This window comes from Mesoplodon mirus (genome assembly GCF_964341445.2).
Source record: "Mesoplodon mirus genome assembly, chromosome: 8".
Lineage (NCBI taxonomy): Eukaryota > Metazoa > Chordata > Mammalia > Artiodactyla > Ziphiidae > Mesoplodon > Mesoplodon mirus.
In genome coordinates, this window is record NC_138984.1 from 105359281 (window position 1) to 105376963 (window position 17683).

Consider the following 17683-nt stretch of genomic DNA (forward strand, 5'->3'; position numbering starts at 1 on the left):
CTAAATACGTGAAATCATTCAAACATTTTCAACAGAGTTCTATAGATTAAAAACAACATCATATTCGATTTCTGTTTGAGGACCACATTACTAAAGTTTAAAATCCATTTTATGTCTTTCTTTTGAACGTTCAGAGCAACTAACTTTTAATTTGTGTGTTATTCTCCAATTTGTTAAGGGTGAAAAATTTTATCAGCCTGGACCATTTGAGTTTTTAACCCACTTGTCAGTCTAGTTTTCCTGAAAAAATTCATTCATCTGAAAATAAAATCTTTACCTAGATGATCTCATTTTGAGTCTGTATTATATGTATTATGTAGATAATGCATTGATCTGTAAGTTAACTAGAACGAAGAGAACCTATGTGTCAAAACAAAAATGCTTTGTCAGTTCTTTCTTTTTATCCGCTTACTTCTAAATCTGTTATTGGTGACCTGAAGAGCCATACGATATATTAGTTTCTCAGAAGGGGTACAGAGATAAATGTCAACTGCAGTAAGTAAAATTGTAATGACAGTTAGTGTGTATTGAGCAAAGTGCTGTGTGGGCAAAGCACGATGTAAAGTTCTGTATGTAAATAGCACATCATGGATGAAACCTTGCATTGTGATTATTAAGAACAGGGGGCTTTTACTCATTCTCCATTAGGAGGAGGATATTAGAATCACTTGCAAATTATGTAGTGTACCTTTGGGCTTGCTTCTCTTTAAACAAGGAAACCCCAGGAGCTTTTTATATGAAGGATAGATCTCAAAATATCTTCTCTTTGAATGCTGAATTTTTTGAAGCCCCTTGATTCCAAGTGTAGAGCTCTTAGCCATTCTTTTAAATGCTATTTTCTTGTAAAATTTCACTGCACATTAACTTACTGTTTGCCCAGGGTGCATTTGTTTACAGCCCCTCTCATTGATTCCCAGCTTATTTCTTCTGTGTCTCCCCATCCCCTACACCCTCCACGCACATCCAGGCTTATTGTGACAAGAGCTTGTAATCTGATTTTTATCAAGATTAATCTTCATCTAATCTTGAAGATACAGTAGGACTGGAATGAGGATCTGAGACTATGGGTGATTTTATTTTCCTCTTTCAGTATTTCTGTATTTTCTGTAAAGAACATGGTAATTTAGGTTTGAGAAACATTAAATTTGGTATTCTTAAAACCAGCAAAAAACATTTTTAATGAAATGTCATGCTAAGTTCTTTAATTTCGTTCTTCTGTGATAAATTCTAATGAGATGAGAGCTGTAAACTAGGAGACCAGTGGTAATCCTTGGCATCCTTCCTTATTATCCTATTTATTTAGCTTGAAGAGTTTTACTTGTCAGTTTTAGGAGGATATGTTAATTGTGTGATCAGTATTCCTTACAAATAATCTTGTCTGTTTTCTTGTCAAGATTCTGAAGGCCCTTTTGCTCTTTCTGTAAAAGCTAAGCAGACTGTATTAACTTCTGGTTTAATTTAAAAAACAAATGTGGAACTTGTTGGCGTGACGCCTTAAAGAATCGCATGTTTAATAATTGGAAGGCTTTCCATCAGGTTTGTCTCCAGTCTGAATTAATAATGTTGCTGACTTATTGTTTTAGAAGACAGAGTCCTTGACCTGTTAAGTTGAAAGAATTGTGACTGCTCTGAACCTTTGTGGGTCCTTTAGCTGTGCCATATCCCCTGTGAATAATTAGAGGTATTTGAAGGTATTGCGGTAGAAGCCAATTTGTGTCTTTCACTTTGCATATTGTTGAAGCCTCATGAATTAATCATAAGCAGGCAAAATATTAACTTCTTCAGACACATATTTTGATGGGTCATGAGGGAGAATGTAAAGTGATCTGTAAAATATTCTACTGATCCTCTAAGTATTAAATTATTATACCTACAGGCCAATTTCAGAGGGGGGAAAAAGTGTTTTCCTCCTTCTTCAGTAACTGAGTAGCAAATTTGAAAAAAATAAAGGCTTATTATTTCTAGGACTTGTTAAGCGGAGTATAAATGAGCAATTTTATGATTTCCTGAAAACCAGATTCATGTGTTAATTCTTGTTTTTAATGTTTTTGGTTATTTTTCTTTTAAATCAGTTGAATTCTGGAGTCTTATAACTACAACTTATACTGCTTGTTGATTTTGTGAAATGTGAAACCAAACAAGTAACTCACCTTTCTCACTTTAGGCAACTAAAGCACTGAATCAAAGAAATGGATTTCCATACTTGTTTAAAATCTAGTTTTACATTCAATTTTTTTTCCCATTTTCTGTTTTTCTTTTTTTTCAGCCAATGAAACTGAAATTGCATTCTTCTGTGAAGAGGACTATAAGAACTACAAAGCTAATCCCCTTTCATCCTGGTGAAAACTTCACAGGGCTTCCTTTTTGCATACTTAATATTAAGTTCTTTATTCCACTAGTGAGTTTTTTTAATTGACAAATAAACTTAAAAAAATTAATCCCAAGCTCTGCCATTTGAGGTAAAATCTGTGGTGTGTTCTCTTTTCTGCAGGTCTTATTTTTTTCTTTCTTGTTGTAAAATAATATATTTATTTATGGGGATTTTTTGGACATGCGATTTTTTTTAAGTGAAAGAAATAGTTATTCAAAAATCACCATGGAGTGTTGGTTCTTTAGTTATAATTTGTTTTTATGAAATTAGAGGTCATTTTGGTGACTTGCATGTTGGGTTCTTTAAAAAGATTATAAGACTTAAAGGTCATTCTGTTTATTTTGTGTTTTCTCCATATTTTCTAATTAGACTCCTGTTACTATCTTTGGCTAGCAGGGATTGTAAGAGTCTCTTATGACCATGAATGCCATCTTTTCACTTACCATGTTACACACCACCACACATGAAATTGAATTGGGTATATTTTAGGGAGGTTTTCTGATGTTAGAGGGCTTTTCTTTCTTTTCGTATTAAGTCCACACAAATAACATTGCTGAAATGTTTTTTTCTGAGCTGTGTTTCCTGACTTCAGGAGCAAACTATAATAGAATCAAACTCATTTATTTGGAGAGAGAAGATAGCAGGATGATTGCACTTCTGGAAGAAAATTGTTCATTGAGAACAAGTCTAAGTCATGGATGATACATTCTTTCAAAATAACATAATACTTTAATGACGGACTAGCAGCACCCGAAGAGTAGTGAATTCAAGGGGGACTTTCAGCCAGTATGCATCTAATCGGAACTCTGAGAGAGGTTAGTTGGCTCTAGAATTACTCCTTAAAGCCTTAAAACCGCTAGAAGGGCAAATTGGTTTCATTGTGGTATAGGCTAATCTAAGAAAACCTATTCTGCTGAAAAAATCAAACTTGAAAGTCTGGTTAACATAACCAGAAGATGCGTTGCTTTGTTTCAAGACAAAGCACTTGGAGTAGGGGAAGATAGGGCAGAAGGTGTGTTGAGCTCGGCCTTACAAGCTATGCTGAGGAGTTGGAAACTTTATCTAGTAGGTAGTTGGGAGCCAGTGAGAAGATTTAAGCAGATAAATTACATGACTAGATTTGTATTGTAGAACGTAAGCTTTGGCAGCAATGTCCAGATGGCAGAAAGACTAGAGGACAGTTGTCGTAGACCGGAGGAAGATTGGAAGGACTCACCTGGGACTGGACAGAGGGGAATGGAGAAGAGGAGACCTTGTTGACGTAGTGCTAACATCTGGTCATGCATTAGACAGCAGGCATTGGGTTAGGTACCAACATGTGTTACTTAATGTTTTACCACAACTCTCTAGTCTTGATAGTATCTTATCTATCTATGGCTGAGGAAATTGGGGCCCAGAGAGGTACGGTAACTTACCCAAGGCAATGCGGTCATTCGCACTGGGAGTGGAGCCAGGTCTTTCTTAAATTCCTGACCTTGCCTGTTTCGTCCCGTGGCCTCCCAGGAGAGGTATGAGGTATGAGGATCTTTGGGACTCGGTGAATGGCTGGTGTGGAAGGTGTAGGAGGAGGAGTGGAGACTTCAGTGATTCTTCCTGGAGCAAGTGACTGGATTGATGGTGACAGCGTCAACCCCCATAGGGAATTCAGTAAAAGGCGAGGAACAGGTGAGAACATACCCCATTGGAGGAGTTTGCAGACATGCAATGTACACACACTCTGTTCCTTTTGTAAGAAAAATGAAGCATACCTTTACCTGTATGTTTTCTTTTCAACAAATAATGCAAAAATAGGTACATATGTCTAATCCTTTGTTTCAGTGTGTATTTACTTTCCTTATTAGAAAGTTACATATAGGCTTTTTTCACTTGTCAACACAGATGTAAAAATCAGAAACTAAAATACATTACGACTAAAAAGGGCTTTTAACCAAGAGTGAAAGATTGGTTCAAAACATAGAAAACTTATCAATGTACATAATTCTCAAAAGACATAAAGAAGAAAGAAATCGTGCTATCTCAGTGTGGCCCCCAAAAAAGCATCTGATGATGGGCAACCCCATGCGTGAATAGAAATAGAATAGAACAGAATCCCCTTAACCTGGTGAAGGTTACCCACAGAAAACCTACCAATGGAGAAGTGCTTAAGCAAACCTATTAGATGAATGGGACAGGGAGGACACTGTTACCAGTACTATTCATAATTGTTCTGTCTCATTGTAGCCAGTGCAATAAGAAAAGAAAAATAGTGAGAACCACAGACATTGGAAAGGAGACTACACATTCATTTGCAGACAATATGATTGCAAGAGAATCAACTGACAAGTTATAAGAACTAATAAGAGACTTTATGAGTGCCTGATAATGAACTTAAAATGTGCACAAAAGCTATAAAATATTAACTAGAGGATATAAAAGACCTAAATAGAGAGATACTGCATGTTCATAGATGGAAGCTTTGATGTAGTAAAGATGCTGATCTATACCTAATCTGTACTTCAGTGCAACCTCAATCAAAATCCCAGGATTTTTACTGGGATTTGACAAACTGATTTTAAGGTTCATTTGGAAAAGCAAATGTATAAGAATAGCCAAGATCAATTTGGAAAAACAAAAAGGAGGGAGGATTGCCAGCAGATGTCAAAATATATTTTAAAGCTGTAGTAATTAAAACATCTTGGTTGTGATACAGAAGTAGACCAAAAAATCAATGAATAGAAACTGACTGCTGTATATGGAAACTTAGTATATAAGAAAGGTAGTATTTGTAATCAGTGAAGAAAGATGGATATTTATCCCCTGCCTAGGCATTAAAAAAATGATTAAGGACCCTACCTCCTACCATTCACTAAAATTTCAGATGGATTAAATAAGCATGAAAAACAAGATGATGAATTTATTAGGGAAAAAAATGGATTATTTTTATGACCTTGGGGGTAGAGATGGCCTTCTTAAAACACAAAATGTGTAAGTGCCATAATTTGCTGAGTTTGATGTATCTATATGAGAAACTAGATTCCCCCTCCCCCCAGAAAAATTATAAACGGGTTGAAAGGCCAGTAAAGACTGGGAAAAACTACTTGCACTTACAAGGTAGACAGAGGATTCGTTTCCAGAATATATGAAGAACTCTTACAAGTCAGTGAGAAAAGGACGAACCTGCAACAGAAAAATGGACACACTTTGTAAAGAAGAAATTTATATATATATATAAAAAGGGAACATATATGGCCTATAAAAATGTGAAAAGATGCACATCCTGTTATTCAAGGAAATTAAAACAACAACAGAGTATCATTTCCATTCATCAAGATGGCAAAAAGTAAAGGGTTTGATAACAAGTATTGGCAGTGATGTGTGCCTACACTGCCAGTGGGAGTATAAAGTCATGTGCAGTCACTTGGTCAAGCAATTTGATGTGCTGTCTATTGAAATAACAAATGTATGTCTTCTATTGACCCTGCAGTTCCACTTCTTAAAATTTGTCCCAAAGAAACCCTCTCATGCCTGCAGGAGGAGGCATTTATAAGGGAATTCACAGCAGTATTATTTATAGTAGAAAAGCACTGTAAACAACCTAACTGCTGTCAGTAGAGAGTATCTAAATGACGTTTGATATATCTATACTCTGGGTTACTACTTAATCTAAAACAATGGGGGACATTCATATTACTTACTGACATGGGACAATCTTTGAGACATCTTAATGGATAAAATTGCAGAGACTCATAAACTGATGTCGTTTGTTTAAAAAAGGCACAAAATGATAATATATATAAAATGTGTATATGTAATATGTGTGTGTATATGAATATACACATTGTATACACATATATACATATACACAAAAGAATATACACTAAATTGATAACATCAATTACCTCTGGGGAGGGGCCTAGAATTGGGAGGTGAAGGTGGTAAAAGCCTGTATCTGTATATTTAAGGAGAATGTATTTGTGTTAAGAATTAGTAAAAACTAATGCATGTGTAGAAATTAAAAGAAGCAGGAAAAAAACCAATCAGGCAATTGCCATTCATATTTTGGCATATTCCATCTAGGTTATTTTTTCTATGTATTTTTTTAATGTGTCTGATCTTTTGAGTGTGTTTTAAGTTATACAAGTAATATTTGCTTGTTAAAAACAACTCAGGTAAAAAGTAAATCTCCCCTTCAAAGGTCACTTTTTTGCATAACTTGGTGTTTATACTTTAGGAGGTTTTTTTGTGTGTGCACATATCATTATTTAAATGTACATTTTAAAGCATTATCATTTGATTATTTTAAAATATCATTCTCTTATATATAGAAGTCTCATTTTCTCTTTGAATCATCATTGTATACCAGGTACTGCATGTGTTTTATCCATTATTCAAGTCCTCGAGTTGGGTAGAGGTGTGAGTAGCCCCATCTGTGAAGTGGAGATGATGATGCCCACCTCACAGAGTCTTGGGGATCAAGTGAGACACCGCCTACATGGGACTTAGTAGGCAGGGCCTGGCATGAGGTAAGTGCTCGTCAAATGTCTTACGATACTCATTATGAGAAGTGCAGCAGCATCAACTTCAATTTGGAGCCAAAACCCCTGATGCTCTCAGATATTAAGCCACTTGCCCAAGGCCTAAAATCTAGAAAATCAAAGAACGTTCTGCCACTCACTGAAAACAAGGGGTGTCGGGCACTTGGAGAAACGTGGTATGAAGGTTGTCAACCATGGACCAAGAGACTGTGTCCAATTTTTGTTGATTTTCACCCCTTCTCCAAGCATTTTGCCATTCTCAGTTGAACTTACTTTCTCTTCTTGTGCCAAAGGAACATACAGGCCCTAGCCCCACTTAATAATCACCTAGTTTTATGGGAATCTGAGGAGCTTTTGGCCACAGCAAAGGTGTCTCATTCCCTTCTCTTTCTGCCTGTTCCAGATGCATGCAGGAGAGGTGGTGACGCTCCTGCCTGTGCGGGACACTCAGAGAGATGGCCTGGCCTGGGCCCCTTGGGAAAACTGCTGCTCACTGCTGAGGAGGGGAGGCGAGGGGAGAGTGAGGCTTTCCCACTTCCTGCATGTGGCGGCAGGGGCTGGAGGAGCCTGAGGTTGCTGAGCTACATCTCTAGAGCACAGAGAAGTCCAAGTATGACGGTGTCCAAGGATCCAGACTCTGGTCCTCTTTTCTTCGCTGTGTGGGCACATGTGTGTTGGGGGAGGGGCTCTGATGATTGGTTACAGCTTGCTTCCCTTCATTTGACCCTTAAAACACTCTCATGGTTAATCAGATTAGCAAAGGTAACTGAAGTACGTGGCATAGTTTCTTACTTGGTTTGAGGTGAACATTTTGAACTCCACTGTCGTGAGGGGTGGGGGGGTCTTGGGTGTCTGTGGCCCTGGAAAGTACCCATCTCTCATGTTGAACCCCCAGCATGAAGCTCATGGTCACTATCGACCTTTTCCCTCTGCACCTCCAGTATTTATGGGAAGTGAGGACGTGGTGGAGGAGAGCACGGCTTTTGTCATTTCCCTCCATCAAAGGAGGTGTGTTTATTCAATGAATCGGACCTGAGACCAGTTCCCCCATCCCCAGGTGTGCATTTTGGGTTATAATACTAACACTGATTTTGGACAATGGCCTTTGGAGACTCATTTTTTGGTTGTTAGAGGATCATATAATGTATAATGATTTAAAAGAAACATACGGGGCTTCCCTGGTGGTCCAGTGGTTGAGACTCTGCGCTCCCACTGCCAGGGGCACAGGTTTGATCCCTGGTTGGCATAGTTCCTTTTAAAGGAACTTCTCTAGGCGGGAAACACAAGAGAAGAAAAAGACCTATAAAAACAAACCCAAAACAGGGACTTCTCTGTAGCAGTCCAGTGGTTAAGACTTCACCTTCCAATGCAGGGGGTGGGTTCAGTCCCTGGTTGGGGAGCTAGTATCCCCCATGCCTTGTGTCCAAAAAACATAAAATGGAAGCAATACTGTAAGAAGTTCAATAAAGACTTTAAAAATTGTCCACATTAAAAAATCTTAAAAAAAAAACAAACCCAAAACAATTAAGAAAGTGGCAGTAGGAACATACATATCGATAGTTACCTTAAATGTAAATGGATTAAATGCTCCAACCAGCAGACACAGACTGGCTGAATGGATACAAAAACAAGACCCGTGTATATGCTGTCTACAAGAGACCACTTCAGACCTAGGGACACATACAGACTAAGAGTGAGGGGATGGAAAAAGATATTCCACACAAATGGAAATCAAAAGAAAGCTGGAGTAGCAATACTCATATCAGACAAAAAAAAAAAAAACTTTAAAGACTGTTCCAAGAGACAAGCACACTACATGATGATCAATGGATCAATCCAAGAAGAAAACATAACAATTGTAAATATATATGCACCCAACATAGGTGCATCTCAATATACAAGGTAAATGTTAAGCCATAAAAGGGGAAATCGACAGTAACACAATAATAGTGGGGGCTTTAACACCCCACTTACACCAGTGGATAGATCATCCAGGCAGAAAATTAATAAGGGAACACAAGCCTTAAATAACACATTAGACCAGATAGACTTAATTGATACTTAACGGACATTCCATCCAAAAGCAGCAGAATACACTTTCTTCTCCAGTGCACATGGAGCATTCTCCAAAATAGATCACAACTTGGGTCACAAATCAAGCCTAGGTAAATTTAAGAAAATTGAAATCACATCAAGCATCTTTTCCAACCACAACGCTACGAGATTAGAAATCAATTACAGGAAAAAAACTGTAAAAACACAAAGACATGGAGGCTAAACAATATGTTACTAAATAATCAATGGATCACTGAAAAAAATCAAAGAGGAAATTAAGCAATACCTAGAGAAAAGTGACAATGAAAACACAACAATCCAAAACCTATGGGACACAGCAAAAGCAGTTCTAAGAGCAAAGTTTATAGCAATACAATCCTACCTCAAGAAACAAGAAAAATCTCAAACAACCTATCCTTACACCTAAAGTAACTAGAGAGAGAAGAACCACCAAAGCCCAAAGCTAGTAGAAGGAAAGAAATTGTAAAAGAGCAGAAATAAATGAAATAGAGATGAAGAAAATAGCAAAGATCAATGAAACTAAAAGCTGGTTCTTTGAGAAGATAAAACAAAATTGATAAACCTTTAGCCAGACTCATCAAGAAAAAAAGGGAGAGGATTCAAATCAATAAAATTAGAAATGAAAAAGGAGAAGTTACAATGGACACCACAGAAATGCAAAGAATCATAAGAGATTACTACAAGCAACTTTACACCAATAAAGTGGACAACCTAGAAGAAATGGACAAATTCTTTGAAAGATGCAACCTTCCAAGACTGAGCCAGGAAGAAATAGAAAATATGAACAGCTCAGTCACAAGTACTGAAATTGAAACTGTGATTAAAAATCTTCCAACAGAGACCTCCCTGGTGGTGCAGGGAGGTTAAGAATCTGCCTGCCAATGCAGGGGACATGGGTTCAATCCCTGGTCCAGGAAGATCCCACATGCCACTGAGCAACTAAGGCCATGTGCCACAACTACTGAGTCCACATGCCACACTACTGAAGGCCATGTACCCTAGAGCCCATGCACCACAACTACTGAGCCTGTGCTGCAACTACTGAAGCCCACGTGCATAGAGCCCGTGCTCCACGGCAAGAGAATCCACTGCAATGAGAAAGCCTGTGCACAGCAGTGAAGAGTAGCCCCGACTCACCGCAACTAGAGCAATCCCGCGTGCAGCAACGAAGACCCAATGCAGCCAAAAAAAATTTTTTTAATCAATAAAAAAATAAAAATCTTCTAACAAACAGAAGTCCAGGGCCAGATCATTTCACAGGTGAATTCTATCAAACATTTAGAGAAGAGTTAATACCTACCCTTCTGAAACTCTTCCAAAGAATTACAGAGGAAGGAAGACTTCCAAACTCGTTCTGCAAGGCCACCATTGCCCTGATACAAAAACCAGACAAAGATGTCACGAAAAAAGAAAATTACAGGGCAATATCACTGATGAACATAGACGCAAAAATCCTCAACAAAATACTAGCAAAGCAAATCCAACAATACATTAAAAGGATCATACACCATGATCAAGTGGGATTTATCCCAGGGATATAAGGATTCTTGAATATATGCAAATCAATCAATGTAATACACCACATTAACAAACTGAAGAATAAAAACTGTATGATCATCTCAATAGATGCAGAAAAAGCTTTTGACGAAGTTCGACACCCATTTATGATAAAGACTATGTCAAGAAAGTGGGCATAGAGGGAACCTACCTCAACATAATAAAGGCCATATAGGACAAACCTACCACAAACATCAAAATAAGCAAATGGGACCTAATTAACTTAAAAGCTTTTGCACAGCAAAGGAAAACATAAAATGAGAAGACAGCCCTCAGAATGGGAGAAGATACGTGCAAATGAAGCAACCAACAAGGGATTAATCCCAAAATATACAAACAGCTCATGCAGCTCAATACCAAAAAAAAAAAAACACCAACCCAATCAAAAAATGGGCAGAAGACATAAATAGACATTTCTCCAAAGAAGACATACAGATGGCCAACAAACACATGAAAGGATGCTTAATATCACTAATTATTAGAGAAATGCAAATCAAAACTACAATGAGGTATCACCTCACACTGGTCAGAATGGCCATCATCAAAAAAATCTACAAACAATAAATGCTGGAGACGGTGCGGAGAAAAGGGAACCCTCTTGCACTGTTGGTGGGAATGTAAATTGATACAGCCACTATGGAGAACAGTATGGAGGTTCCTTAAAAAATGAAAAATAGAGCTACCATGTGACCCAGAAATCCCACTCCTAGGCATATATGCAGAGAAAACCATAATTCAAAAAGATGCTTGCACCCCAATGTTCATTGCAGCTCTATTTACAATAGCCAGGACATGGAAGCAACCTAAATGTCCATCAGCAGAGGAATGGATAAAGAAGATGTGGTACATATATACAATGGAATGTTACTCAGCCATAAAAAGGAATAAAATAGTGCCCTTTGCAGACACGTGGATGGACCTAGAGATTGTCATACAGAGTGAAGTAAGAAAGAGAAAAACAAGAATCATAATATCACTTATATGTGGAATCTAGAAAAATGGTACAGATGAACTTATTTGCAAAGCAGAAATAGAGTCACAGAGGTAGAGAACAAAGTTATGGTTACTAAGGGGAGGAGAGGGGGTGGGATGAATTGGGAGATTGGGATTGACATATATACACTACTATGTATAGCATAGATAACTAATGAGAACCTACTGTATAGCACAGGGAACTCAGTGCTCTGGTGACCTAACTGGGAAGGAAATCTTAAAAAAGAGTGAATATATGTATATGTATAACATTCACTTAGCTGTACAGCAGAAACTAACACAATGTTGTAAAGCAGCTATACTCCAATAAAAATTAAGAAATAAAAATAAAAGGAATATGCAGGATGTGAGTCATGCTGCTCTACAATGTGGGTTTTTAGAGAAAAGTGACCCGACTCTATTCTGTGCTTCTGGTTCTTCACATGAGTATTCAGTAATATCATTCATAGGCAGCAAGATTTAAGATGGAGAAAGCCCATTTCAGGTCCCAGGTGATGTCCTACGACTCCTGAAATATACGTGAAGGCAAACCGTTTGGAAAATGCTGGGAATGTTGCCTTAGAGATTCAAGGCTTTGGTTTTAGCCTCATTCCTATTAAGTCCAATACACAGGAAAAATATCACCCCCCATAATCATATTCCTGTGGTCCATGAGTCAGCAGAGTATGCTTGAGGCTCTGATTTTTTTTGTTTGTTTTTTAATTTTTAAAAAATTTATTATTGGTTACAGCTGATTTTCTTTTTTTCTTTTTTTTTTTACATCTTTATTGGAGTATAATTGCTTTACAGTGGTGTGTTAGTTTCTGCTTTATAACAAAGTGAATCAGTTATACATATACATATGTCCCCATATCTCTTCCCTCTTGTGTCTCCCTCCCTCCCACCCTCCCTATCCCAAGAGGCTCTGCTTCTTTAACAGGACTCAGGCAAGTGATAAGGATAAGATTGTGGGTGCTTCTTCCCCCCATTTCTCACTTCTTGGGAAATGAGAGCCAGAAAGATCAAGGACTGTCATGTTCAATCTTTTTGTTGTTCAGTCCTATTTAGTGAAATACAAGAATCCCATTTAATTTCCTGATCATTGCCCCTTCCTCCTCCACGTAACCCCACTTTTGTGCCTTATGCCATCAGACTGTACATCGCCTGCCTCCCCACTCCCTTGTTGTAGGGCCCGTGCCAGTTCCCCTTGTTCCTTGCAAACTCAGGTCAGCTCCTGGCTCATGCCAATACTACTCCTGGCCTCATTTGGCACAGGCAAGCCTTCCAGTACCAGGGGCCTCGCAGTCACTGGCCAGCTCAGCGGTCTCAGCCACCTGCTCCTACAGTCACACTTCAGCCATAGTTATCATCAGTAACCACATCCTCGTCCACACCTTCGTCTCGGCATCATGCCTCTCATTCATCAACCACTGCCTACTTCCGTCCCCTTTCTCTCCCTCTAGTGCCCTCTCCCACAGCCCTTCAACCTCACAAGACTCCACCATCGTCGACTCCACTGTCTTCTCACTGCCCCTCCCCTAACCTAATTGAGATTTTCTGGTCCTCCATTATCATGCCTTTGTAGGGCCCTCACTTACCACCCCCAAGCCCCCAGGTTTAATTCCATGCTCTGCCTTCTCCACACCTGCCCTGAATAGCTGCATGGCTGCCTAAGAACATGCTGACTGGCAAAGCTTTAGTGCATGACTGCTAAGCTCAAGTGAGTTGCTAACGCTGCCCTGCAGTTCTTACACTTCCCTGGTTCCACCTCTGTCCTTGGCCCTCAGTTCTAACACCTCCTCTCTTTCTAACTCTGAGCTGTTATCTTTGCTTCCTATTTCACTGAGAAAACAGTGGTCATCACAAGATAGCTTGCTTCTGTTCCACCACAGTGACGGTGGTGAATGAGCAGTGCTCCTTTCTGAGTCTGTCCTCTACTCGTGCATCCATCCCGCCTCTCGAGCTCCACCATAGCAGTCAGCCTCTCCCTCTCCTGTGTCGTCTCACCTCCCCTCTCCACTGGATCGTTCCCAGCGGCACGTAGACGTGCTGTGACGTCTCCCATCTTGACCATCCCACAGCAGTGGTCCCATTTTCCCTTGACAGCAAAGTTCCTTAACAGGGTTATACATACCCTCTTTTTTTCCGCTTTCTCTCTTCCCATTTTTCTCTTGAACTCTCTCCAGTTGGGCTTCCATCTGCATTATTCTGCTGAAATGGGTCTGGTCAGGATCACCCATGGTTTCCCTGTTGCCAAAGGAATATGATTCTCTGTCTTCAAATGACTTAACCTATCAGAAGCATTTGACACAGAGATTGACTTGGCACTCTCCTACTTGCAAACACGGTCTTCATTTAGCTTCCTGTACTCCCTCGATGACCTCATGCATCTCACAACTTTAAATGACTACTAGATGCTGTGGACTCCTGACTTGATACAACAGCCCAGATCTCGCCCATGAATCCTGCGTGTGTACATCTAACAGGCTACTCTCCATTACGATGGTTAATAGGCATCAACTAATAGATATCTCAGACTTTAACATGTGAGAAACCAAGCTTCTGAGCTTTCTCCCCAAACGTGGTCCCTCCTCAGTCTTCCCCAGCACAGGAAAGAACTCTAGTTGTCCATGTGTTCGGGCCAAAAACTTTGGAGTCATCTCTCTTTTTCCTCTTATACCCCACATCCAGTCCATCAGCCAGCCCTGTTTGTTCCACCTTCAAGGTATATCCAGTGTCCAGTCTCACAGGAGTAGCCTTTTTCACTACGACCACCTGGTCCGAGGCAGGAGCCATCTAACTGGGTTCCCTGCTCCCACTCCTGCCCCACTACAATTCTCCACCCAGCAGTCACAGTGATTCTTCTAGAACATAAGTCAAATCCCATCATGCTTCAGCTTAAAACCCTCAGAGAAAAAGCCAGTTTCCTGCTGAGGCCTACAAGGCACTAAGTGATCAGCCCCTGCCACCTCTGTGGCCTTATCTAACATCTCCCCTCATTCTGCAATAGCCACCTTGGTCTTGGCTCTCTTCCTGATACATGCCAAACATACACCTCAGGGCCTTTGCACTTGCTCTTCCCATTGCTTGCAATGCCTTTTCTCCCAGTTATTTTTATGGGCTGCCCCCTCATTTTTGTCAGATATCTGCTCAAATGCCATTAAAGAAGCCTTCCCTGCTCACCCTGTATAAAGTAGCAAATGCCTGCCCCCTGCAGCACTCCCTGTCTCTCTAACTCTACTCTTAAAAAATCTTTTTCTAGTCAGTCTCCTGACAGGCTATCTGCAGTATGTAGAATTGTGCTGACGCTTAATAGGCCAGCACAAATATTTCTTGAGTGAAAGAATGACTTTAGGATTATATTTGAATCTTAAAGCAAAACTTTATAGATTCTTGAAGCTCATCCCTGAGCAAAGTAGACCGGATAAATTCTAGACGCTTTTTTACTTGAAGGACAGTCATCTAGATTTGTATACTAATATGGACTGGGCCCTGCGGTAATCGGCCAGCAGTCCTGAATGCATATATGCTTCAAATGCAGCTGAGGAAATGAGATTAAAAATCTTGTTACAGTTGGTGTTTATTCGTCTGAAGCTGGTTGCTACCACACCTGCCTAGGCATGCAGCTGACAGCTCTCTTCGCTGTGCAGTCCCTGTGTGTGCCTGGAGGCCATTGTGTACCTCGTGTGACGGCTTTTTTACCAGCTGGAAAAAAATGCGGTGGTGGGTATTCGCAATAGGCAAGATAAGTGTCCTAGATTGTCATCTGTTTCTGTTTGAACTGTCCCTGGAAAGCCACGTAGAAAACTGCACAGCGAATTCTACAACTGTACAAGTTACAGCAGGACTTATTCCCAGCTTGCCTTAAAACAAAGTTACTTGTTTTAAAAGTGATTTAGAAGTGAACTTGTGGTGACATTTAAAATTATACAAATTGAAAAAGGCCAACGGTGCACTTTTGCCTGCATTGGAATTATTTACTTTTCAATGTTTGCTTTAGGAAAGCATGAGGAGGAAAGAGCATTGGCTCTGAAGTCAGACAGCCCTGGGTTGGAAGGACACACACACTGTCACTGGTGTGGAGGTGTAATCTTGGGCAAGCGGTTCGGCCTCTCCGGGTCTCAGTTTCTTGTCCTGTTAAATGGGGATAACACTAACCGCACAGGATTGCTCTGAGCTTCAGTAAGATGGCCTAGCTCTGTGCCTGGCACACACATACTCTATTTTGGGAAGAACTACTGTGTTGCTATTTTCACAAAGGAGACTATTCATCCCAATTAGGGACAATCTAGACAGATGAGATTATCCTGCATCAAACGTTGGGCAGTAGAGCCAGGCCTTTACAAGCCAGCTATTTCCTGCTGCTTGGCCTGTTGGTTCCAACAACACAGCCCAGCAATGTTCTTGGACCCAGGGAAGAATTCATTTTTCTTTTTCCAAGAAATCTTCCCATCCCATTTCCTTTCCTGAGGAGCGTGGTCCTCGGATGCAGCTCACCCTTCTCACATTACCTGTCAAATGTTTCGTGTGCATGTCCCCTTTCTTCTGGTTGACACTGTTCCCAATTAGGACTGAGTTAATTAACAACAGCAGAACAATTTAAATTCCCTTTTTAAAAGAATAAGGCCAGCCCTTTCTCTATTCTCTCGGTATAACTTGCTTAAAGTGGGGAGGAGATCGGGGGTGGTAGAATGAATGGGTTCCGCAGAGGTGGATATGGATGTTTTTCAAACAAATATGATCTTTGGGAAGAGCAATCTTGCAAAAGCCGGTTTTACCATTTGAATTTTCTAGATACCTGCCTGGGCTTCGTTATTGGTGCTGATTAATGCCTGGCCATTAATATGAAGACCTTATAGAGCAGGTCTTCCTCTAATATAACACCTTTCCTGCTGTTTTAGCCAATATCCACTACACAGACCAGAAGTCCAGGCAGCAGGTCAGGAGGAGGAAACTCTGCTATGGACACCAGCAGGTGTCAGCAGAGGCTGCTGGGCCTCAGAGCCACCAGGGCAGAGAGGGCTGAGGCGTCCGTCAATGACTGTGCTTAGTGGGGAGGTTTGTACACCTGCTGAGTCGGCCCTGCAGTCCATCAGCTGAAAGTCAAAGCCTTCGACCAGTAAATGGTATGTTGTACTCATGTACAAAGTGATTGTGTGGTTTCTACTGCCTAAAATTTTGATTGGTTTCAGAAACCAGTGCCTAATTATTTCAAAGCCAATGCCTTACTTTTAGTCAGCTATACCTTTATAATCTTGTTTATTTCTACCACAAATACCAATAATGTGTTAACGTTTCAGAAAACGCTCCTACTTATTTGTTGAGGAGGATTATTTTTTAAAGCTAAGGACTGAAAGGTGGCAAGCAAGTTTTAATAGGGGCTTTGTTAAAAGCTTCCAAGTACAGCAAGTCCCTCACATGCGAACGAGTTCCATTCCGAGAGCACGTTCCTAAGTCCAATTTGTTCTTAAATCCAACAAAGGTAGCCTAGGTACCCAACTAACACAATCGGCTGTATAGTACCGTACTGTAATACGTTTATAACACTTTTCACACAAATAATACATAAAAAACAAACACCAAAAATAAAAACATTTTTAATCTTACAGTACAGTACCTTGAAAAGTACAATAGTGCAGTAGGACAGCTGGCATCCAGGGGCTGGCATCGAGTGAACAGGCAGGAAGAGTTACTGACTGGAGGAGGGAGAGGAGGTGGGAGATGGTAGAGCTGAAGGGTCGTCAGCAGTAGGAGACGGAGGACAAGCTGCAATGTCACTCACACCTGACGCTGATGACACAGGTTCTGGTTCCTTGCTGGATTCAATTCTATCTACCCTCTTGAAAAAACAATCCAGTGATGTCTGGGTAGTAGCTCTTTTTTTTCTCGGCATAGATGACAGGGTAGCACTGGATTGCATTCTGAATGGCTGCTGCAAACTTCGTGTGCCGTTCTACATTCAGGTCCTGTGCCTCAAAAACTAACAGTGCCTCCTCAAATAAAGAAAATCCCCGTGCCATTTCCTGCATCGTGAGTCTCTTCGGTTCTTCAGTTACTTCTTCTTCCTCTTGTCTCTCTTCGTCCTTTCTCTGGGCCTCCAATTCCTGGCGCTTCTTAGCAGTACCAGCTACATCACTGCTGCTTTTACGCTTGCTTCAGGACATCCTGGGCTTGAAATAAAGATACTGTACTA

The 17683-nt window shown here is 40.2% G+C and overlaps 2 protein-coding genes across 4 annotated transcripts in view; one reads left to right on the plus strand and one right to left on the minus strand.

Moving 5' to 3' along the window:
- LOC309809566 (UPF0538 protein C2orf76 homolog) overlaps positions 1 to 7677 on the plus strand; it is a 97171-nt gene extending 89494 nt beyond the window's left edge. The window contains exons 5-6 of one of the 2 annotated variants that reach the window (XR_014294872.1): positions 2267 to 3186; positions 7289 to 7677. Coding sequence is in view for 1 of the 2 variants with exons in the window: in XM_082630794.1 (XP_082486920.1) it covers positions 2267 to 2343 (77 nt within the window). In the remaining variant the exon portion in view is untranslated. Of the gene's footprint in view, positions 1 to 2266; positions 3187 to 7288 lie in introns of those variants that run through there. The other variant, XM_082630794.1, reaches the window with a different exon arrangement.
- STEAP3 (STEAP3 metalloreductase) overlaps positions 1 to 17683 on the minus strand; it is a 102238-nt gene that overhangs the window by 22305 nt on the left and 62250 nt on the right. The window contains exon 5 of one of the 2 annotated variants that reach the window (XM_082630785.1): positions 5459 to 5527. In XM_082630785.1, the coding sequence (XP_082486911.1) occupies positions 5501 to 5527 (27 nt within the window). In that variant the 3' untranslated portion in view covers positions 5459 to 5500. Of the gene's footprint in view, positions 1 to 5398; positions 5528 to 17683 lie in introns of those variants that run through there. The other variant, XM_082630784.1, reaches the window with a different exon arrangement.